General features: G+C 38.4%; 4 protein-coding genes across 6 annotated transcripts in view; 2 read left to right on the forward strand and 2 right to left on the reverse strand.

Moving 5' to 3' along the window:
• ush1ga (Usher syndrome 1Ga (autosomal recessive)) overlaps nucleotides 1–6,194 on the reverse strand; it is a 7,588-nt gene extending 1,394 nt beyond the window's left edge. The window contains exons 1-4 of one of the 2 annotated variants that reach the window (XM_032538008.1): nucleotides 5,783–6,194; nucleotides 1,608–2,061; nucleotides 252–1,048; nucleotides 1–125 (exon numbers count right to left, since the gene is read on the reverse strand). The exon at nucleotides 1–125 is cut by the window's left edge and continues 1,394 nt beyond it. In XM_032538008.1, coding sequence (XP_032393899.1) covers nucleotides 122–125; nucleotides 252–1,048; nucleotides 1,608–2,061; nucleotides 5,783–5,946 — 1,419 coding nt within the window. In that variant the 5' untranslated portion in view covers nucleotides 5,947–6,194 and the 3' untranslated portion in view covers nucleotides 1–121. Of the gene's footprint in view, nucleotides 1,049–1,607; nucleotides 2,062–5,782 lie in introns of both variants that reach the window. The other variant, XM_032538007.1, reaches the window with a different exon arrangement.
• Nucleotides 6,195–7,967: 1,773 nt separating this feature from the next.
• otop2 (otopetrin 2) lies at nucleotides 7,968–10,874 on the forward strand. The gene is made up of 6 exons (XM_032538006.1): nucleotides 7,968–8,424; nucleotides 8,510–8,646; nucleotides 8,734–8,792; nucleotides 9,512–9,654; nucleotides 9,747–10,594; nucleotides 10,689–10,874. The coding sequence occupies exons 1-6, from the start codon at nucleotides 7,989–7,991 to the stop codon at nucleotides 10,857–10,859; spliced, it is 1,794 nt and encodes a 597-aa protein (XP_032393897.1). The 5' UTR covers nucleotides 7,968–7,988; the 3' UTR covers nucleotides 10,860–10,874.
• A 1,933-nt stretch (nucleotides 10,875–12,807) lies between these two features.
• On the forward strand, nucleotides 12,808–15,781 carry zgc:112148 (Golgi apparatus membrane protein TVP23 homolog B). 2 transcript variants are annotated; one of them, XM_032538011.1, is made up of 8 exons: nucleotides 12,845–12,863; nucleotides 12,920–12,961; nucleotides 13,165–13,232; nucleotides 13,324–13,468; nucleotides 14,012–14,101; nucleotides 14,626–14,751; nucleotides 14,848–14,976; nucleotides 15,064–15,781. In XM_032538011.1, the coding sequence occupies exons 2-8, from the start codon at nucleotides 12,941–12,943 to the stop codon at nucleotides 15,088–15,090; spliced, it is 606 nt and encodes a 201-aa protein (XP_032393902.1). In that variant the 5' UTR covers nucleotides 12,845–12,863; nucleotides 12,920–12,940; the 3' UTR covers nucleotides 15,091–15,781. The 2 variants fall into 2 exon arrangements, with proteins under 2 accessions (XP_032393901.1, XP_032393902.1); XM_032538010.1 differs by having other exon boundaries at nucleotides 12,808–12,961.
• A 1,144-nt stretch (nucleotides 15,782–16,925) lies between these two features.
• LOC116703342 (5-hydroxytryptamine receptor 3A) lies at nucleotides 16,926–20,719 on the reverse strand. Its single transcript, XM_032538009.1, has 9 exons — nucleotides 20,561–20,719; nucleotides 20,312–20,457; nucleotides 20,034–20,078; nucleotides 19,840–19,946; nucleotides 19,592–19,761; nucleotides 18,386–18,507; nucleotides 17,721–17,931; nucleotides 17,478–17,630; nucleotides 16,926–17,341 (listed from the first exon to the last, which is right to left on the reverse strand). The coding sequence occupies exons 1-9, from the start codon at nucleotides 20,679–20,681 to the stop codon at nucleotides 17,085–17,087; spliced, it is 1,332 nt and encodes a 443-aa protein (XP_032393900.1). The 5' UTR covers nucleotides 20,682–20,719; the 3' UTR covers nucleotides 16,926–17,084.
• Between the last annotated feature and the right edge of the window lie 2,913 nt (nucleotides 20,720–23,632).

Raw genomic sequence — 23,632 nt, forward strand, 5'->3', positions numbered from 1 at the left:
TACCACAGAGATATCAGGAGAGGTAAACGTCCTCCCTGTCTACATGCGACATCCATTCTACAATGCTCCACTGACCTTTAAGCCTGAATGAGCACACAGCAGGAGGCACCAACAGCTTTTATTATCTGCAGGACAGAATGAAGACAAAAGAAGGAACTGTGTTTGTTACTGAAGAGGATCCGCGCTGAAGTACAGCGATTTGCCTAAATATTTCCTCACTACGATGTATCACTGAAAATCCCGTCACTCACAGTTCTGTGTCCTCGATACAGTCTGGGTCCTCGATGGTCTCCAGCCGTCTCTTACAAGCACCTAAGATCTTTTTCCTTGGTCCTAAGGGGATGTGGATACTCTTAAGGTCATGGTCAGAGCAGAGCAACAGTGCTTCAAGGTCAATCTTTTCCCTCTTGAAAATGGAGAAAAAGTCACTCATGCTCTGTGTGGCGAGGAAGACCTCCAGCGGGCTTGTGTTAACCTCATCATCATCGTCCAGCCCTAATTCGATTTCTTCCCAGGGCAGCTCCTCCACGTTCCTCTCCTGCAGGCTGCGTGCACTGCCAATGCTGTCTTCATCTGCACTCGCATATTGCTGCAGCCTACTGCGTAAACGCACATTATTGCCTGACCGGTCTGCACTGTCCTCATCCCGACCACCGAGGTCGAACATTCCCCCACTCACATAGTTCCTCCTAAAGACCATGGTGCCCAGACCGGGTCTGTTAAACAGAGAATCATGTCCCGAGTCAGTGCTGATCTCAGAGTAGTCCACATCGGTCCCGTGGAGGTCTGGCTCGCTCATGGCACGTGAAATGGCATCATAATTGTCTCTGGGGAACATGTCACGAATGTTGCGGCGGCCACGGTCCTTTGGGTTGACGTAGGTCCCCTGTTTGACAAACATAATATCGTTGCCCATCTGAAGTCCAGAGAGGGAGCGCACACTCTTCCTCCCATCCTCGTAGATTTTAAAGGTTCCATCTCCTTGCTTCCTCTTCTCCAGCTTCCTCTGAATCTTTGTCTTCCCTCGGTTTGTGGCATGGAGAGTAGCCTAACAGGATATGAATACATACAGCAATTAGGCACAATTACAAATGAAAGGATTAGAATTTCCAACATTGCTAGTGACCAATTTTAAAAGCTTTGCTATAGATCAGTATTAGCTTTGCTACTTTTCATAGCCACTGGATTATCACATAAATTGATAATGACATTCATTCCCAAGAGGATGAAATCTACTGACTTTGGTGATCAGTGACTTTCCCTCTACTGTCACCATGAGTTAAATGTTATGTTTTTTAATGACATATGTTTTGTGTAGACATCTGTGGCCCCAAAATGATGAATTGTACAATAACTTCGGTACACCCATTTGCTTTGCCCTAACAGAATCTTGCCAAAATTCAAGCATTTTGGCATGCTAACAAGCTAAGATGGTCATAACAATTATACTTATATACTTGTATATATAATATATATACTTATATATATAATATATATATTATGCAGTGAAGAGGAAGGTATTCTTTCTAGTTGGCAACCTGAACTATGTAACCATGCAAAACAAACATACTCTGAACATTTAGAATATATATATAAAAACTCCTGACCTGAGAATATGGCACACTGACTGTGGCTGCATTAAAGTTGTGCAGCTTGTGGCTAAGAGAGCTGCTGGTGTAACTGGAAAAGCTCATGACATCTGATGCAGAAGCCTCAGAAGTCTCCCTGTGAAACCTTCGCTCCATGCGTTTGTGGTGTTTCTTCTGCATCTTCACACACTCTTTGATTCGCCGCTCAGCATCGCGAAACGCCCGGTCCTTCATCTTGCTGACCAGCTTTGAGTTGAGGCCCGTCTGCTTGGTGGCGATGGTGTCTAAGTAGCGAACGCAATCCATGTGATTCTTTGTGGCAGCCATGTCCAACGGCGTGTGGTAGTCGTTGTCCAGGCACCATATGTTGGCACCGAAAGAGACCAGGAAGAAAAGGCAGTTGAGGTGACCATTGGCAGCTGCCAGGTGGAGTGGCGTGTTCCCCCATATATCACACTTGTCAGGGTTTCCTCTGTTGGGCCATAAGAAAGATGTTAGATGCACCACTTTGAATTTGTAGCAGGATTACCAACGACATGCCTCTTTGGCCTTCTGTTTAGATGACACACTCATGAGTAAGCATGTGATTTCTTGATTATGTTTTCAACACGAACCTGTCATCCGTGGTTTGTTAATGGGGCCTTAATAATTTATAGTCTAAACACCACATTGCCCTTTCAGTAAACCAACCGTAGGTCTTCTGTAGGCAACCAAATTGTTTTTTTAAAGGCTTAGACCAATTAGCAAAAAGGATGGTTTGAATAAAACAATATATTCAAAGGAATTACTATTACAGTATGCAGGGGCAATAACTGAAAACTATAAGCAACATATACCATTGGCTGACTGTCCCTGACCTTAGGGTTACCTCTAGGTGTGCTGCACTGTTGCTGCCTTGTCTGTAACATGACTACAGGCTTGCCAGCACCACTGCTACGCTACCTGTATCCAGTTTCAGGGGAGGCCGGATAGGTTGCACCTCACTCAAAAAGCAACACTGTGCATGACAGGTGCTGATTCTGAATTCCTCAAGTCAAAACATATCAACATCACAGCTGGTTGGATGAGGTGGAGGGCAGATGTGTATGGAGGTTTTCTTTTCCATCATTGGCCTGGTATTCAAATCTACAGAAAGCTCATTTGGTTTGTCTTTATTAAAAATGTCTAATTATTTGTCATCCATTAAGCATCTTACTGATAATAATGTTAAAAGGAAAACAGGAAGTGTTCATGATACACAGCTTGTCTCTGGTCACCAAAACTAAATATTGATAAAATGATTTTAACTTAAAATTTCTGCATATATTTTTTCCAGTTTAGATTGTCACAGTAAATGACATGTTTGCTGAACTTTATCTGTGTCTTGTCTCTGTCTTCCAATGCAGCCATGTACAGACTGATGAATATTTGATATGATGGATGTGAAGCTACTGTAGAAGTGTAAATGTATTATTGATGGATTGCGTTGTAAGGTTTTCACAGGGAATGTGTGTCAGATCTGCTGGAACCAACAGACTCTGATTTCAGCCTCAACTCTTTTTTTCTGGACAGGATTGGGTTTAAACAATCAGAAAAAAAGCAGATTTAGGGTTATCGGTTTCTACAATGTAGTTCAAATGTAGGGAAATGGTTGTCATCAGTGTGCATGATGGACAGTATGTGATGAATAGCCCAGAGGGAGACAATAAAACAATGATCAAACAAAGGAATTACATTGTTAACCCGGCACTGAATCAGAAGAAGGAACATGAAATGCTATGAGAAAAACTGATAAATGATATAACATAGCTAACTGCTGTTTTTATCAAAGGATAAACAGCAATTAGCTATGTTCCATTTTTATTTTGAGAAGAAATATTTATCACCTTTCAGATTACACAATATGCCTGTTTTAAGTAAAGACCATCTAACACGATAGCTTTAGGTGTCATAATTTATGTCTGTCCTAGTAAACTGCTGACTGCAGTGGTGATAGGTCAGCCCACTCAACCCTCCCCTGTTCTTTATAACATCACAGGCTGTTTGCAACTTTACTTGCTATGACAGCTTGCTGTTACAGCAGGTTGCCCAGTGCAATATACTTGCCAAATATACCCCTGCATGGTATCTTTCCCATGAAATTGTCAAGCAGTTAAATCCCTGGGTCTCATGAGTTTGTTGCCTCTGTGAAACATTATGGCATCTATTAATGTTTAATTTTAGTACCTTGTGTCAATCATGAGTTTATGTTTTCTGCTATCAATAGAGGAATAATATGTCCTTGGCAGCTGGATGCCTCCAGAGCCTTGTTTACACTTATTCCGTGGGAAATAGTGAATTTAGGTTTACCAGATAGGACTGGAAGCCTACATTGCTGCAAACTCTAAAAAATAATTGTCATCAAATCTGATATTTTGCATTCAATAAACTAAACATTGATGCATGATGCTGTCTCGCTTTTACAGCTAGCCTCCCACACACTTTACTCAATTAAGCAGATTCATAATGGGCCGATTTTTCTGCCTGACAAGCAAACCAGGTCAGCCAGAAAAGATGAGGAATTTATGACAACCAATCACATTTGCACACTTTGCTGAAATAAAGCCAGCATTTATTCCATAACACAGCCTCCTTTTTACACATGTCATCTGCTGGTAATTTGATGAATATTTTTCTTTTACCTGCAATTATATTGAATTGGTAGTTACTGTTTGTAATGCTAGGTTATGTTGCCTCGCTATAATAAACTATCAAAATAAAGTACTAAAATGGTTCCTTTTACATAACAGTTCCTGATTTAGGAACAAGTTATAATTTATGTCTTTAAATAATTTTTTGGGGGCAATATGTTCTAGTTGTACTTTTACTGAATGCAGGACTGCAGAGCATTCAATGAACTGTTCTTGTAATACCTCCGACGCATCCCAGTTGCTTTCATGAGAGGTGCCCCTGCCATCATATCCTTGAACATGTCGAATGGGATGAAGGTTTTATATTTTATAGCCCTATGTGGCTCTGGAAATGACAAGAAACCACCTTCTATGACATATTGGTAATAATCTTTTAGACGATGATCATGAAGTTCAGTTATGACAATATTTGGTAAATGTAGTTATGAAATTACCTCGCAAAGCTGCAAATCCCTCTAAAATGTTGAATATATTATGCAAATAAAATCCTTTAATGGTGGCTATAACCAGCTAACATCATGTGCAGATGTGACGGATGGAATAATGTGTATTACCAGTAAGTCACAGCAAAAAGTACAAGTAATGTGTAGGGCCTAATAGACCACCAGTAAGTCAGAGCAAGCAGTTGAGTATAATCAGTTGAGGGTTCATATTGAGTATTTTTTGCATTTTCATATTTTAATGGTAAATCACAGTTTATGGTAAAAGTTGTTATTGTCAATTGCAGCAGTTACAGTACACTGTGATTTCTTATTTTTCATTTATATGTTATCAGTATAATGTTATTTTGTATCATGTATGTTGTATTGTGTAATAGGTATATATGTACACGGTGCTGGCATGTGCCATGTTTTGGCTATGTTGTATTCAGTCATCACACATACTATATGCTATGATCTGAAGAAAGTTTGTGTCCGTGCATCTTTCATTCAACTACTCCCCTTTTCAAGGCTGTTACACAAAAAAATATGTTTCATCTTAAAATACAAGATGGGGATTTTTCAGACATGGCCATTTACATTATAAATAATGATAATAATAATAATTAAACTGGTTGTTTAGTTAAAAGTGCTCTTCTTTCAGCTAGGAGCAAAGTCTGAGGTTAGTGTGTTGAAATGTCATGGCCTTTCTTCTCCCCTGGGTGTGTTAAACTCAAATAATTGCTGCAACATTTAAAAGGTGACCTACATTCTTAGTGGTGTCCTATTGTTACTTAGCTTAACGTTGTGTGATCCAACTGCAAACAAAGCCTTTATGTTCGAGTATCTAATATATAGGTTATTTTATCTTATTTTCCCATAATAAATTAGGTAATTTTCAGTATTTGTTTGCCTTATTCAGTCTTATCTGACACTACATAGGCTATTCTTTGTAATAACATTTTATTACAAAGATGAAGGGTAAGAAGAAAAAGGGTAAAACACTTTTGCTTTAACATTTTCCTAATACCGAATACTAATGGCTGGACACAGTAGCGTGCCCACGCCCTAATAAGTCATACAGCTACCAATGCTTTCTACACACCCCCTCGCCGCGATCAGCTGCAGAGCCTCCAGGTTGCCGTGATAAGCAGCCCATAATGTCGGTGTCATGCCATCCTCATCCGGCGCGTTGAGATCCTTGCGAGTTGCCTCCTTCAGCAGGTCCAGGTAGCCGTCCCGGGCCGCCTTGTGGTACCTGTCATTCATGGTGCAGAATTAATCCACCCTGCTCGACTCCATTCCGGTTCATCAACATCACTATCATCATCATCATTGACGTACGGCGATGTAGTCTAGTGGGAGCAGACCCGCTGAAGTGCCCGTTTGTCCTTCAGTTTCCCCAAAGAACAGTCGCTCCTGATCAGTGAAGGATCGCGTCGGTGGTATCCAGGGACGCCACGGTGCACACAGTGTGGGTAACAGTGCTCCCGGTGGCAGAGATGGTCTTAACAGATCGGGGTACCTTAACAACAAAAAACAACCCCCCAAAATAGACAATATAGGTCTACAACATGTTTCTAAATGTCAAATGGAAATGGTAATGGATGTTGCCCGTACGCCTAACTCATTTAATTTAATGATGTCCCCAGCGCTGTGGAGATAGGTCTGGCAACGCGAGACTAGGCTCTCCGTAGGCTTATTATTTAAAAAAAAAAAAATTATTCTTTGGAATGTTAACAGACTACACTCAAGTTTATTAGGATACAAAATACTTCCTTCATGAAGTTTATTCTATTTTATATATATATATATATATATATATATATATATATATATATATATATATATATATATATATATATATATATAATGGAAATAAATATCACCCTGGCTACCTCATAGAACATTTACATTATGTTTTTCACATTCATCAGAGGGATGAACTTAAGAGACAAAAACATTTACTGCACTAAAGCTGTAGAGTTACATAAACCTGCGCAGGACACGATTGGCACAGATATTTGTATCTTTGCTTGTCTATGTTCTTTTGAGTAAACCATTGTTCTCCCATTAAACTTGAGATAGAAATAAACTTGAAATATGAGTGCAGACAAAGGAGGAGTTCATGATTACCATGGAGTGTTGCAATGGAAAAATAACTGCAGTCAGCCCCACCCTAATGAAAGGGGTATTCATTAGCCTATGTTCTGATCTGAAATAAGCACAGTAGCACCAGCAACACCAGCCATTTGAGTTCTCAGATGTACTACCCAATTGATACTTCCATAAACAATAGTATCAGATAATGGGCAGGCTTTGCATAAGCCTACTACATCTCAGGTGTATTGCAGAGACAAGATACAGTACAAAGGCACATTTGAGCCATGCATAGCATTTAAAAGTATCACTGCAAGCATTGATTTAAAAAGATAAAGAAGTAACACCTGCTATGCCTATTTAGAGGATTAAGATTTAGATTGTGAGACGTAGCTGCATGTGGTCAGCTGCAGCAAAAGGGATCAAGTTTAACAAACAAAACAACTCATAAAGCCTCTACAGTATTTATAAATGCAAAAAGATCATTAATGCCAAAGGTAGTTTGTTTTTTTCTTACTTTACCATTTATTTTGTGCATGTTGTTAAGACTTCTACAACAAATTACTACAATTTCAAATTTATCATATAAGGCACAGTACATTTTTTAGCTGTTTATCTGAAAAGAAACAGTTTTTTGTGCATTGGATTTGTGAGAAAATATATAAAATAGAAACATCCTTTGAACTTTAGATGAATATTTTGTGCAAAACACGCTATTTGGTAATAATATGGTGTCGTTCATAACAGATTTATTGACGTTTATGACTGTACAGTAAGGCATATAAAAGCCATGACGGCTCAGCCTGCTTCTGTGGATCACACTGCACAAGATAGGCTGACAGGTATCCTGAAACCCATTCTTCAATATTAGAAGGTCAGTGCTTTGTCAGATTGTCATAAGAGCTCAATTTTGGTCATCAACAAGAGCTACTTTTACATCATTATATTTCAACTGTCCTGTTGTTATTTCTGCTTTTATCAGATATACAATATAGGGAAGTGTTGATGATCTTCCTTAAGAAAATAGCACAGCTCCTCAATTTAAATATATTTTTGGATTCTGTCTTTTGTGCTGGGTGGGAGGTTTTGCTTGGGCCGGATCTGTCTTTAAAGGAAGCCAATAAGTGGGTGTACATGTTAAACCTGTAATGTTTCATACAGAAACAAATAATAAATTAGTTGTTTGTAAACGGATCTTAGAGAGAGGAAGGATGTGTCTGAACACTGGCTATCCGTGCAACTGTTTGATTGATGGAAATCCATGTGAACCATGCAGGATGACGGCCAAAGACAGGGAGATTGAGGAGGCTCACCTGTCCAACAACATCAATGTACAGAGTCAAGTGGAGAGCACACATGGACCAGACCTGAACATCCTTTCCATTGGAGTTGTCAGAGAGCGGGGTCGATACTGGGGATGGATGCTGTCTGGTATCATTTGTTTAAACATTTTGATCCTGGGCTGTTCCTTGGTCAGCAGCAGTGCCTATAACAATGTCAATATCAGCAGCTCTGACCTGCAGAAGTTCCTTATCCTCCTCCTCCTCCTTACCTCCATCTGGATGGTTTATTATGTCATCTACACGGCCAGAAAAGAAAATGCTGTTATGTACAAGGATGGCCATGCTGGACCTGTGTGGCTTAGGGGTAAGTTAGTGTTTAGAATGATGTTTTCTTTTGCACTTACAGATAATTTTCCTATAGTTTTATGATGTTTATTCTTGCTCCTTAGGAGGACTTGTAGTATTTGGACTGCTCAGCATTATCATGGACATTTTCAAGACAGCCAGCTATGTGGGTTACCTCCACTGTGATTCTGCTGTTAAGGTTGCATTCCCTGTGGTGCAACTTGTCTTTGTAGTTGTGCAGGTAAAAAAAGCCTACTACAACAAAATTAAGAAATGTAAGTCTTTATCATTGAAAAAACATGTATATAACTGTGCCATCAATTTGCAGACATATTTTTTGTGGATCCATGCCAAGGACTGTGTGCAGATACAAAGGAACATTACACGGTAGGTGATTGGTGGATTACTTTTTTCCTTTATTTAATCGCACACTGTCTTTCATGCTACTCCTGAGAGAAAACTGAGAGTATTTTTTATACTGAAGTTGCTGCCCCAGTGTTGTTTCACTGCTAAAATCAGTCATTTCTTTTAATTTGTAGTTCTTAAATAAGGTGCACTTATAAAATGATTTGTATTACAGTTAACTGCAATAGTGCTGCAGCTAACAATTATTTATTTGATTGGCTGATTAATAATTTGGTTGACAAAATGTCAAATAATAGTGTAAAATGTTTATCATAATTTCCCAGAGCCCAAGTTGTAACAGTCATAAACCCAACGGTATTCTAAGTACTATAATAGTATCAGGAAAACCAGCACCCATCTCAACGGGTTATTCCTAATAAAATGATTTTAAGGAATATTTATATCATATTTAATATATTAAAAAGTTTGTTCCTGTCATTTTCAACTTAAATGACTTAAAGTAAAAATCTATTATCAAAATAAGTTCCAGTTATTTTTCTGTCAATTTTAAATCAACTTGTTGTTTAGCTCTAAACTAATACTAGAATACAATTAAATGCAAGACTTTTATTACTTGGGGAATACTGATTATAAATTGTGCACTCATGTTCAGTACACATTTGAAATAATTCAAGTTTTTTGACACTGTTTTTGTCTCTGATGATTATTTCCTGTTGCTTTTGTTTGGTCTTGTTATTTAGTTGTGGGCTGATGCTCAGTCTCTCCACAAATCTAGTTGTGTGGATGACTGCGGTCACTGAGGAGTCCCTTCACCAAACAACAGTTCCCGACTATTCAAGGAACATCACTAATCTCACTGGACGAAGCCTGCACATCAGTATAGGTAATTGAAGCAGATAAAGCAATCAAAGCAGATATAACAATCAGTAAATACCATGACATAACTGTCCACCTGTGCTCTGTTATGTCTTACAGTGGGTTATGGAGCAGACAACTGCAAGTGCAGCCACACTTCATGTAGCATCTTTAAGGATGCCTACAATTATTTGTACCCCTTCAACATCGAGTACAGTCTCTTTGCCTCTGCCATGGCCTACATCATGTGGAAAAATGTGGGCAGAGTAACAGAAGAACACAGTCACCCCAACATCAAATTCCGTCTGAATGATGTATATCTTGGTCCTGTGGCAGGGGTTCTCTTAGTGATGACGGGTCTGGCAACTTTTATCGTATATGAAATGGAAATGGGTAACGACCATAGTGATCATGACCACAGAGACAAAGCAGTGATGATGCACTTCATTGTTAATATAGTGATAGTGACCCTGATGTCTATCTCCACTGTGATTGGCTGTACCATCTACAAGGTGGACCACAGAGAGCATGTATCAGAGAAAAATCCAACACGCAGCTTGGATGTTGGGCTGCTAGTGGGAGCCTCACTAGGGCAGTTCATCATCAGCTATTTCTCTATCGTAGCCATGACTGCAACTGGAGCCAAAGGCTACCTGAACAGGCTCAACCTGGCCTGGGCTATCCTGATGGTGATTCAACTTGGCCTGCAGAACTTTTTCATCATTCAAGGTCTACATCGAGAGCCCTTCCACAAGGTGCACGTGTTCACTGTGGTTGCAAATCCATATGTGCTGCCCCCAACCAAAGAGCTGAGCATTCTCGGAGGATCAGACATGAACTCAAAGCCCAGCACAGTACTCACAGCACACAGCCTGCACGGCCACACGGCCCAGCACAGGGGCAAATTGTTATGGAAAAGACGGGTTTTGAAGGAGGTCTGTGCGTTTCTGCTGCTAGGCAACATCGTAGTGAGTACAATTCTCCCCTACACTCTTAAAGTCACTGTTTTAAAATTCAAAAAATACTCAACCTGTTCTCATCTCTTTCTTCTTTCTTTGACAGCTGTGGATCATGCCAGCATTCGGTGCTCGTCCCCAGTTTGACCATGACGCTGAAGCTAAATTCTACAATTTCAACATGTGGGCAGCGATTGTGAATATTGGACTTCCTTTTGGTATCTTCTACCGCATGCATTCAGTCGCCAGTCTGTTTGAGGTGTTTCTGACCTCATAATGCTGCAGGAGGATTCAAGATTCAAAAAACTTTGTCTAATGCGTTGCCATGTTAGAAATGTTTATTTTGATTGAAGGCAGAGTGGTATGTGTCAATAGCATTAGTTTTGTATATGTATTGAATTGGCAATGAAGGATTTGTTGTATGATGACTTTTTAGCCAGAAGCACTCTGAACCTTCTTCCTGATGGCAATAGCTCAAAGCTTTGGTGGAGGGAGTGGGAGGCATTCTGGATCAGGAAGTTGGATTTTTTTCCCACTGCTTGTTTAAAAAGACCAGATGGCTGTTTTGTGTAATGCCTATGATCTTAACAATGTGTACAACTGTTTTGACATTGTAAAGTTCTTTTGTGTAAATTGTAGTTTGATTGGATGATACTCTATACATTTGCAAAGTAGATGTTCACTGATCAATAGTTCATAATTGTGTTATAGCCTGTTTATGTAACAAAGTAAATGTATTCACACTGTTATTTTCAGAAACCAAAACAAATTTTGAAGCTACTCTTGAATGACTCGTTCTATACGTCAGCCTCTGTACGCAAAACATAAAGGCAAGCCAAGGTGATGTGTTACCTTATTGGCTACTAGCCTAGTTCAGCCTGGATTGTGGACATCAACGTAGGCCTACGACTTTGTTGTTTTAATCTAAACTGTATTTGGTCTAGTTAAAACAAACTAATAATGTCATAAATGATAATGTAAAAGTGCAAATTTATAAAGCTCAAAAATGTTTTTCTGCCAGTCAACAACGGCTTTAATCTTAGCCAGGTCTGCAGAGAGCTGCCCACTCTCAACGACAAAGCCTAGGAACTGAATGGACGGAACGCTGAACTCACATTTCTCGACTTTAATGAAAAAGTCGGTTCTCCAGAAGCCGGTGCATTACCTAACAGACGTGTTTGGTGTGTTGGACTGGGTCACGGGAGAAGATCAGAATGTCGTCAAGGTAGACAAACACAAACCGATGCAAAAAAAAATGAAAAATCACAGAGCACATAGTTAACTAGGGCCTGGAAAACAGCAGGAGCGTTAGTGAGCCCAACGGGCATGACAAGGCATTTGTAATGCCCCCAGCAACGTGTTGAAGGTAGTTTTCCATTCATCCCCCTCCCAGATCCGCACAAGGTGATAAGCGTTCCTAAGGTCTAATTTAGTGAACACGGCGGACCGGGAGAGGGACTCAAACACAGAATCCATCATGGGGAGTGGGTATCTGTCATGGACAGTAAATTTTGAAAGGCTCAAATGTGACCCCACCTCCACTCTTTAATGGAACTTAAAATACATGTATTTATGGTAGATCTGAATATCATAATGAAATGCATACTTAATACAAACTATAACTATAACAAATTATATACACTCTTTGTATTGCAAATAGCACAAGTTTATACTTTTAATTAGACGTGCAAAAATTACATAGAAAAGATGGCACTCTGACGTCACATTGCGCATTGGGACAGAAGCAAATGGCGTACCTTTTAAATCACTTTTTTTAACAGCTTTAGTTAGTTACTTTGCAGATTCAGATTATTTATACATAACATAAATCAACAAATATATGATGATACATTATTAATAAATTAAGCTGCCTAGGAGTAGGCCAATTAGCCCCACCTTTACCAGCTGCAACATAGTGATGCTTGCTAATTACTGTAGCCTATCAATAATTTGAATCCATTAGATTAAATAGCCAACATTATTTTTGAACGGGCCATTCTGTATAATGAGAAGGCCTTTGGCGTTTTAATAGGCTACTTTACTTCATTACAAGTTTCACACTGTGGTAAAGCAAATTTTAAAATATTTGAGTATTTCTTCCACCACTACATAAATTGCTATTTATTTGGGCTGGATCATAGACTGTTAAAATGTACAGTCTATGGGCTAGATTGATATGTTTGGCCCATTTTGAGTCAGGCACATTTAAAGCCACACTTCCTTTGGGTCCTTAGCACAAGGTTTTGTTTACAACCACGTCACCAGGAAATACATCCCGTGTGTGTCAACCGTAGACTGTATATATTTATATTAACATTAACGGACTGTAAAGGAAAAGTGTCAACATCTCTTACATCCATGGTGAACATGCTGAGACAGGTGATCGTGATCCAACATTTTAATTTGTAATTAGGCTAGGAACCGTATTTGTTTTTGAGTAAATATTGCGCGACTTGTCTGAATCGATAGTTTAGACTTTAACATGCATGACTTTTCAGATTGAAATGGCAAACCAAGCTGTTGAAACAGATCATTGGTAGGTTAGCATTAGCTTAACCTGCTAATGTTTCTTCTGTTTTCAGGACTCCCAAGACGCTCCTCTTTTTGGTGAAGATGACGGTGACATCAAGCAAAGAAAGTCCAAAATTAGGTAAGTTTCGCTACTTTTGTGGTTCCTAAATAACTGTAATTTCCTGACCAAAAGGTTTTGTTTTAACTATGGAGAATAAAACCTGTTTCAGACATCCACTGGCCTCTTTCTTCCATGTCTTCTTCCGAACAAGTGCCATCTTGGTCTACTTACTGTGTGACATCTTCAGCAGTCGTTTCATTGCCTGTATGGTCACCATCATCCTCCTGCTGTCATGCGACTTCTGGACCGTCAAGGTGGGCATGTTCAACTACAGGACCACTACGGAAATACATGGTCCGGTGTCATGCTCCCGATTAACACATAATACCTTGTTTGTGTTTCATGTAGGGCTGCAACTTGCCATTATTTCCATTACTGATAAATCTGAATATTTAATTTCACAATAATCAATCATATACAGTAGTTTTTAAAAAATGTGTATAAAAAAAATTGAAAAGTTGCTGTTATAATTTCCCACATTCAGCATGTGTTGTCTTAACCCCAACTATATTCAGTTTACAACCACATTAAAGAAGCTGTTACAAGAGAATGTTTGGCATTTTTGCTTGACAAATTGTTGCTGATTCATTTTCAAACCACTGCAACTTTAGGTATGCTGTTTATAGTTTTTGTTTTATTTTACATATTTTTGTCGTTCTTTTTTGTCTCTGTGCATGTCCATGTCCCTTGTCAGATTGAATCTGGAGTTGTTTTGTGAATATTTGGACAAAACATGTCTAATCAAAGTACCAGGCTTGCATTTACAGCTTTTTTCACTCTCCCCCCCCCACTCCAAGAATGTATCTGGCAGATTGTTGGTGGGCCTTCGGTGGTGGAATCAAGTGGATAAAGATGGAAAGAGCCACTGGGTATTTGAGTCGAGGAAGGTAAGCAGACGCTCATCAGATACATTTCAGGACTGGTGTGCCACAGGGCTACTTTCACCTCAAAAGAATAAGGTTTTCTTAATAAAGGTTTCTGACATGGAAAACCCATTTGGAAGAACAACATCCTTTGTAAGATAAACTGCCTTTTAGTGTGTCCATTGTATTCAATTTCACTAAATGTGATCTTGGCAACCATAGTTCTAGTAATAGAGATCTCAGTAAATACAGGGATGTCAAAAGAAGCACAGAGGTGACTGCATTCCTGTATGTGAATCTACAATTTCACAGGCTAATACACCTTTTTTGGGGCCAGAATAATATTTGCAAAGCCTTTTTACAATGTAATGTAGCTTCATGAACCAATTGGGCAAATTAAAATAGTGCACTGCCCTCTCTTACAAATATCATACGGCACAATGGGGACATTGTACATTATTTTCCAAAGACTATACCAATTTTTTCTGATTTTGTTGTTGTTGTTGAATAGCATGAAACAAAATCTTGTTACATTCTTTTCTTAACAGACACACAGTCGCAACGCAACGTCTGGTGCTGAGTCACGGATCTTCTGGCTTGGACTTATTGTATGCCCCATCTTTTGGATTGTTTTTGTGTTCAGTACCATCTTCTCCTTCAAGATCAAATGGCTGGTCAGTTCTGTGTTTTTGAAAGTTAAGTCAATTTCATTTTTGTCTAATTAGCTGCTATTTGTTAGTTAATGTCTCATTCCTGTTTGTGCCCCTCAGGCTGTGGTAATCATGGGCTTTGTTTTACAATGGGCCAACCTGTATGGCTACGTCAGATGCAAGGTTGGAGGAAAGTCCAATCTGAGAGACATGGCAAAGGACTATCTTGGTGTCCAGCTCTTTAAACAGGTATATGAAGAGTAATCATACTTCCCTCCTTATATTGTTGTCTTAATGACATGATGCATTCATGTTTTTTTTAATTTTTCACTTAAGGCATTGAAGAAATCAGAGGAACCTTGAAGAGGAGGGGTGACGACACATCTGCATTGTAATACACTCATTATATTTACTTGCTTCCTGTCTTTTCTGAGGATATATAAGTTTTTTGTAATTTCACTCTTTACAAGATTTTGATCAAATTGATTGTGTATGTTGTTTCTTCCAATTCTTGACTGATGGATTTAGGAATAAGTGCCATAACTTTTCTGTTAATTAAAATAAAATACAATATGGTTGCTTTTGAGAATAAATGTTGGCAGTGTGTTAGTTCAGACCAGTCATACTTTTTACTGATGTAAGGTAGTCGTAAAATGTAATCACAATCAAACCATTACTTTACATTGCTTTGTCACAGTCCCTAATAGGCTTTAATTTATCAAAAAGCAGGAGTTATTAATGTTAAAAATTCTTTCTTATGGAATTTGTATCAAGGCAATGCCCTAAATTTAGGGCAGTTGTGTTTTGTTAAATATGACATTGTTGGGTATGGTATGGGAGAAGTTTAAAGCAACACGCCACCCCCTTTTTGAAATAGGGCTTATCACGGTCTCCCCTAGCTGTAGATAGGTGGGCCAATGCATTTCTTCACTTAGTGCATGCATTGTTTTAGTTCAGTGCAACACTGGCAGCGCCGCCGCTAGTTAGCTTAGCATAGTGAATGGAGTTATTTGTTGCCGGTTAGCATGTTGTGAGCAAATGTGAGCCAACAAAAAAACAACAACCTAATTACTTCTTGAGGCCTGCGTTTTCACAACAAGTATAAATAGCAACTCAGATTAAGACTAGTCAATTTCCTAGGCAGAAATTGACTTGGGACTATATTGGGTGGAAGCACAGCTGATGCACTGCTACATGTGTGCAGAGATCACACAGCACTTTATTACCCATATTAGACCTGTACTTACAAGGAGTAATTAGTTGTTGTTTTTTGTTGTTGGCTCAATGCAACAATTCAGGCACTAAGACCAAAAATGCATTGGGCCACCTTTCTACAGCTAGGAGAGACTGTGACAAGCCCTATTTCAACAAACTGTGGCATATTCATTGTTTTGAAAAAAGTGCTATTTGGGATGGATTTTTTTACACAAAAATTGGTGATTGGTGATTGGACTTCTCTGTGAAATTGTTGTTTCATAGAAAAGTAAAAGAATAAATACAATAAAGAATGTATAACCATACTTTCCGGCATGTCAACATACTGTATATTGAACTGTAATTATAAATGAGATAGTATAACAAAGGGTTGTCCTCTGGGGTATCACAGGATGTTAAAGTGTAAGCATTACATTTTCTTAACATTTTTTCAAAAACCAATATATTTACCTCTCATTTCAGCAGCTTTGTTGTAATGGTGGAGATAAACAGAGTTGTGTATTAATCAAATCAGCTGAAGTCATCCTGGTTGATCAGGTCCAAGTCAGAGTACAAGCACTGACAGACTGGTGACCTACTGCACTTGGATATATTTCTGTTGAAGATTACCAAGTGCAGTAGGCCACCACTCTGTCTTTAGGGAATAATTCAACCACTAGGTGGAAACAAGTGAACAACAGTGTTTAGCAAATTTGGTTTCCCATACAATTTTTCAAGTCTTTTCCTTGCATATAATATCTTTGAAATTGTGTAGACATTTAGCATTTATTCCATGGATTAAACTTACTGAAAAATCTACATTTTAAACTGCTATACAAGTCCTGAAGATGTTATTCAATATTGCAGAATCTCCCACTTCTGAGAGCTGAAGGAACATGGTTTGTCATGTGTGCAGATATCCTAGCTTTAAATAACAGTTTAATACACTCAGATCACTCAAAATTATATTAGGAGTAAAGGATAAAATTATTTTATTTGTTAGATGTTCAGAAATATGCCAACACATCTTTATCAGACATCAAGAGACAAACTATGAGCCTTTGACATATTGAGAATAACATCAATCTTTTAATCTTTGCATTTGAATTTATGAGACTGACAACAGCTCAGTTTGGCTGTTTTTATAGTAATGATGTGTTTTATTAGTACCAGAAATCAAAATGGTTGATTGTACATTTATAGTTCATCATCACATACGTCATGGCAAAAAAGTACACAGAGCCTAGTATTAAATAGCACCAGTAATATGTCTTGTCAATTTTGTTGGCAAACATTTGATTTCTCTCAATTTTCCGTGTCTGTGCTTCAATAGCTTCCAGGAAGTTGAACACCTTTCTGAGCATTCGACTGTACTCCTCTGAACTGTTCAGCTGAACGACACTAATGTCAGCTTTGACTTCTGTAGGGATTTAAGACACAATCGGAGTAGTCATACAGTGTTATTTAGTTAATCAAAAATCAAGAATTTGTGAGCAAAATACTGCAGTACAGACTCAACACATGCAGTACTCGTTTAACAATCAAGGCCTCCTCACCCTCGTCCTCTTTTTTGTCATTGTGTGCTGTGTTTTCTGGGACTGACCCCTTGGAGCAAAAAACGAGGCTGCTGTCTTTGGCCAACCGTGTCAGCATCATGGACACCAGCATGCTCAATACCATGAGGACCAGACAAACAGCGAAGTGGATTCCTGCGGCACGGACAAGACAGTTTAGTGACTCAGTAAACTGTGACGCTGTTGATGGATATGGACTGTGAGTGTGTTTGTGAGCTGACTGACGGATGATGGGGCTGCACTGGCTGTCTCCGGGGAGCTGATCGTTGAGGATGATGAGGAACATGGTGAAGCTGAGCACCAGAGTGACTTTGAAAGAGTTGCGTTCGCCTCCTTCCAGCGACAGAGAGAAGCTGAACACATCAGCTAAGATGATCAGATAACTGGGCAGCAGTAACGTTATGAAGGGGTTCAGAAAGTTGAGGCTCAATCCCACCTGAGGAGTATGGCAGACAGAATTTAACAGTACAATATAAAAACAGCTTGTCATTGTTTTTCAGAAATGGTTAAATACTAGTATGTAAGAAAAAAATAAATCTTGAATCATTTTCAACATGTGTCTCATACATATTTTCTTAATAAATTGATTAGTATACTATAAAATGTCATAAAATAAATCTCCATTACAAGTTCCCACAGTCCAAGGTAACATAATTTAACTGCTTGATGGGCCCTGCCTAAAGCCTAACACTCAATTGTGTTTTCTGTCATATATGACGGGAATGACAAATAAGAAAAGCAACAAATCCTACTCGACTATTCGTTTCGTTCTAACCTCATCAGACATGTCACAATTAATTTAAAAGTTAAAGCACAAAAATGATAATGAATGGTCTTTATCATTACCTATATTAAGTATAAAAGACCATTTCATGTGTTCATTAACTTACCAGGATGTAATTGCGATCCTCTCTGCCTATATGTTGCTGGAGGGCCACACTGTCAGTTTGCCAATCTCCATGGTTGCTATCAATCAGGATCACCTTACCAAATACCAGCTCTGTACCACATCCTGAAGAAAGCAAAGCATTCTTTAAAAGAGCAAATGAGCAGTGCCCTTTCATGACACTGACAGACTCATGATGGGAGGTGATGGTGCAGTGCACATGACGCATGCCTGTGGTGTGGGAGACCTGGGTTCAATTCCCACTGCAATACAGCAACCAATGTGTCCCTGAGCAAGACATTTGACCCCTAATTGCTCCAGATGTGTGTGACCTTTGACATATAGCAATTGTCATTTGCTTTGGATAAAAGCATCATATAAATGACATGTAATGATGGGCAGTTTTAACCTACATCATAAAACACTTGAACCTAGAGCCGCTAGCCTCAAGCTAGATACCGTATATAGATATAGATAGATATTGATCCCTAAAGGGAAGTTCAAGGTCCCAGTAGCAGACATCACATACATCATAAACAGGATGATTTTATAACAAATCCACATGAATAATATGGACATGAAAAGAAAACATACTAAAAACAAAATTCACATAAATGCAATGAAGAGTGAGCTACAGAAGTCTAGTGAGCTCACTTCTTTCCAACTTCACAACTTCAGATTGTTTTTTTTTTATTTTCAAAATTTAAATTTTCAACCTATACTGACTTTGCCTCAATTGGTATGACCTGAGACAATTTATAGGACTTTAGGCAGCTCCCTGATGAGGAATTATCATAGCTGAATAATTTTTAAACCACCTCACCTATATTGTCTCCCATAGTTCTGTATTCTTTCATTTTAACAGCTGACATGGTAAAGTGAGGATTTTCCACAAAAAGCTACATGCAACATTTTGGCAGGAAATAAATAGACAATTCCCTAAAACCCACATGCCTTTTACCCAAAGCTAAATGAGCATTTATGCTCCTTTGACATTGTTGGATACATTCTAAAAAGCAATCCTAATAGGAAGAATAAAACACATTTTGAAAAGCATAGCTGTAAAGGAAATACATAACCACACCATAAGATACATTAACATCTTCTTCAGAATTAACACATAACACATGTGAAATAATACAATTAAGGACAGTATCACTTGCCATAAAACTTAAATAAAATATTTGTATTTGTGAATTGCTGAGCTTACCATCTTTGGACCACGTTTGGATTGCGACAGGGCATTTATCACTAGCGAAGGGATAATTGAAGAGGTTAACTTGACAGTTCACCTCTGCTTTTATGATCACATTATGCTTGACTGTGCCATTGCTGTTTACCAGCAGATCACTGGAAGCGTGCTCCATAGTTGTTGTTATTCTGCCCAGGTGAGAGACAAGACGTGTGTGAATTGACGAACAAGCAGTCGATTAATTGCATTTGTGATAAGTTACTCACCCGTTTGTCACATGGAGTTCTGGGGTCCAGACTGTGTTTACTGGCAGAACCACTGTATTATATGGGTAAACTAATGTGTTCCATCCCAAGTCCGGATCTGTCCATGCCTGTGGTTTCAGAAAAATGTATGTGACTAAAACATACTCTACCTACATTATATCTTCTTTTTTGTCCAGTATTGACTTGACGCTTACAAGTGCAGCTTGCAGCCAACTTATTAGGCGGAGATTCTTTGTGTCCTGTTAAAAAAAGATAAAATGTGGTAAGACTTCGTTATAATTTACTTGATCAAAACCCATTCTCATATCAGCACATCTTCTGCAACATTTCTAACACTTAGGAATAGCGGCAACAAAAATTTAAAATTACACAAGAAATGTTAATTACTGTAATAATATTTGTTATTAGTTATGAGAGGAAAAAACATTTCTCAGTTAGAGGCACAGAAAAATGTATACAATACAATACTTACAACTGACAGAGTCTGGTACTCAATGAATGGCACGTGAATCTTTTGGGTGCAGTTTTCAGATTGTGGCTGGGATAGACGGCTTTGACTGATCAACATTTCAGCCAGACATCTGCGTGTTGTGCAGGTGGAGTCAGCATGTCCACATCCTAATATTAGAGAATGCACCAAAGCATTGAATATTTTTAGAAATACTTTGCCAAGCATGCTTCCTCCTAAAACAATGATGTCCAAAATGAAAGTTCCACTTACCTATTTTTAGAAAGCTCAGTAGGAAGATAACCTTCCACAGACTGTGGGTAAGAAATCTCAACATTTCTGACTGTAAGACTTCACGTGATGTGCGAACGGCACATTGAAAGCTGTGTGCCATCCTTTTAAGGCTTCAGACTATCACAGCACTTATTAAATAGGCTGTCACTGATGTTTAAGCGGATATTCACAACACAACATAGGCACAATAACACAATATGACCAACCCACGATGGTGTGTGAGTGTACGATCGCATGTTCAGTGCATCTCTCAGTGATCCTGTGCAAACAGAACACAAGTGCAATTACAATTCAATGTCTGTTTACCTGCCAGCCGAGCAAATGCGGCTCCAGCTGCTATTTGTTAATAAAGCTTGGCATGCTACTCTGCCTTTCAATGGGACTGTGGCTGTCATACAGGAGAGTGAGCTGAAGCAACCTAATGAAGACATGAGTTGATCTGAAAGTTCCCCAGTCATGGGATTTGAAGGACAAATACTGTGGTTTCAGTGTGGTTGAGGGACAGCGTGTCTTGTTATAGAATGGCCATTATACACTTTGGCAGCTGGGTGATGAATTCAGTGTTTGTTTTTTTACTTTTGTCAATATGGCTCATACGTAAAGCAAATTAGAATCTTCATTAATATGACATTGCAATTCTGCTTCATTTAAATGACATTACACCATTTATTGCTAATGTTTTCAATATCATGCACAACATGTTACTTTTGTTATTTAATTTACTTATAATTGGTTATCTAGTCTATTAGGCACTGGTGGTAATTGTTTCTGAGCAGTCTCTGTCACACTATGTCCTTTGGAATTAATAAAGCTCTTGCTATACATATTACATGTAATAATATATATATATATATATAATATCTATATATATATATATATATATATATATATATATATATATATATATATAATTATACACACACACACACACACACACACACAAACAACACACAGTGTGGGGCTCAAAAGTTCAGGCACCCCAGGTAAAAATTAGTATTAATGTGCATAAAGAAGCCAAGAAAAGATGGAAAAATCTTCAAAAGGCATCAAATGACAGATTAGACATTTGTATAATATGTAAAAATAACAGAAAACAAAAAAACAAAAATGGGGTCTGCAAAAGTTTGGGCACCCTGCAGAGTCAATACCTTGTACTGCCCCCTTTGGCAAGTATCACATCTTGGAAACACTTTTTTTCCTCCTACTCGTGAAATGTTCCCTTTGCCACTGGCTGCAATACAACCCCAAAGCATGATTGATCCACCCCCATGCTTAACAGTTGGACAGAGGTTATTTTCATTAAATTATGTGTCCTTTCTTCTCCAAACATACCTTTGGTCATTACGGCCAAAAAGTTCTATTTTAACCTCATCAGTCCACAGAACGTCTTTGCACAATACATCAGGCTTGTCTATATGTTCATTTGCAAACTTAAAAACCCTGATTTTTATGACGTAGAGGTTTTCTTCTGATGACTCTTCCATGAAGACCATGTTTGTACAATTATCTCTTTAAAGTGGAATGGTGTACCACAACTCCAGTGTCTGCCAGGTCTTTCTGGATGGATTGTGCAGTCAAACGTGGGTCTGGACTTGCTTTTCTCACAATCCTGCGAGCTGTTCTGTCTGATATTTTTCTTGGTCTTCCAGATCTTGCTTTAACTTCCACTGTTCCTGATGATTTTTTAATTACATTCTGAACAAGAAGTATGGCATCTGAAAACGCTTTGCTACTATTATAGCCTGCTCCTGCTTGTGAGCGTCAACTGTTTCAGTTTCAACTTTCGACAACTGCTTAGAAGAAGCCATGGTGCTGATGTTGGGGCAAGGTCAGATGAGTCTGGGCATTAAAACCTTAAGACTGACATCACCTGGTCTTTCCAGATGATAATTGAGAACAATCCATGACACTGTCAGGTCTCAGCTTTCCAAAGGGGGCGGTGCAGGCCATAAAACTCTGCAGGGTGCCCAAACTTTTGGAGACGCCATTTTTTTTGTTTTCTGTTATTTTGAAAGTGTAAATGGTGGAAATAAAATAAAACTTTTTGTACATATTATATGAATGTCTGATCTGTCATTTTATGCCTTTTGGAGATTTTTCCATCTTTTCTTGGCTTCTTTATGCACATTCATACAAATTTTTAACTGGGGTGCCCAAACACTCAAGCCCCACTGTAGATATATATATATATATATATATATATATATATATATATATATATATATATATATACATTCATACATACAGTACACATTATCAGTCACCTTCTGGTTTCAAATAAGTCAGAAAAACAACAGCCTTCAATGTTCAAAAGCTCTCCATGCTGCTCAGGCTCAACCTCCTTCTATGCACCACCTTGTGGGGGAACTGGTGCATGTTTTTTTTCTGCTTCAGGTGAAGAAAAAATGACAATAGCCTCTCCTTTTTGTCTGTCACCCAGGTTCTAACACATCTAACACATCTCTGCATTCTTGGTTCATATCTCCAAATTGGTCCTCTGACCACATGAAGCCCACCACTATGAAGAAAACTAGCCGTCCCTACCAACAGGTTACTGCTATTTTAATGTTGTCTTTCTGCTGACATCAAAAATGCTTTTACTTTCATTTTCTAAACAAATATTGTAACTTGTATTGTTTATAGTACTGATAATAAGTCATGTTATCAGTTATCCAGTTACATTTTCAATTATAAATAATCTATGTTTAGCTTATTTTTTCTCGTATGCAATAGTGATATATCTCTTGACACAATGGATGTTGTGTCTTAGTGTGGGACACTAAATCAAATTAATCATAATACTTTCCTGGACTTTCAAAGTTTATGGTTTTATAATGTACTGCAGTAAAGGAAGTAATGCAATGATCTGTCGGTCTGTGCTTTCACTTATTCTTTATTTAGCTGCTGGCTGTAAATCACAAACTAATGAACTGTTATTTCCAAGTTATCTCTCAGAGGAATGTCTCTTATCTCTGTCTTCACACATCATCTTAAACATGCAATACGTGATGAATCAAGAAGGTTTCAAAGGGGAATGGAGGTCACATTCAG

The sequence above is a fragment of the Etheostoma spectabile genome, chromosome 15, assembly GCF_008692095.1.
Source record: "Etheostoma spectabile isolate EspeVRDwgs_2016 chromosome 15, UIUC_Espe_1.0, whole genome shotgun sequence".
Lineage (NCBI taxonomy): Eukaryota > Metazoa > Chordata > Actinopteri > Perciformes > Percidae > Etheostoma > Etheostoma spectabile.

Bases quoted from the DNA above. Each gene is read 5' to 3' on its own strand.
- otop2 (XM_032538006.1), top strand. From the start codon at position 7,989: ATGTGTCTGAACACTGGCTATCCGTGCAACTGTTTGATTGATGGAAAT. The intron at 8,425-8,509 runs GTAAGTTAGTGT...CTTGCTCCTTAG, and splicing joins TGGACCTGTGTGGCTTAGGG to GAGGACTTGTAGTATTTGGA. The intron at 10,595-10,688 runs GTGAGTACAATT...TTTCTTTGACAG, and splicing joins TGCTGCTAGGCAACATCGTA to CTGTGGATCATGCCAGCATT.
- zgc:112148 (XM_032538010.1), top strand. From the start codon at position 12,941: ATGGTGAACATGCTGAGACAG. The intron at 12,962-13,164 runs GTGATCGTGATC...TTCTGTTTTCAG, and splicing joins TGGTGAACATGCTGAGACAG to GACTCCCAAGACGCTCCTCT. The intron at 13,233-13,323 runs GTAAGTTTCGCT...AACCTGTTTCAG, and splicing joins CAAAGAAAGTCCAAAATTAG to ACATCCACTGGCCTCTTTCT.
- LOC116703342 (XM_032538009.1), bottom strand. From the start codon at position 20,681: ATGGCACACAGCTTTCAATGTGCCGTTCGCACATCACGTGAAGTCTTA. The intron at 19,762-19,839 runs GTGAGTAACTTA...TCACCTGGGCAG, and splicing joins GAACTCCATGTGACAAACGG to AATAACAACAACTATGGAGC. The intron at 18,508-19,591 runs GTAAGCTCAGCA...TGCTTTCTTCAG, and splicing joins CCAAACGTGGTCCAAAGATG to GATGTGGTACAGAGCTGGTA.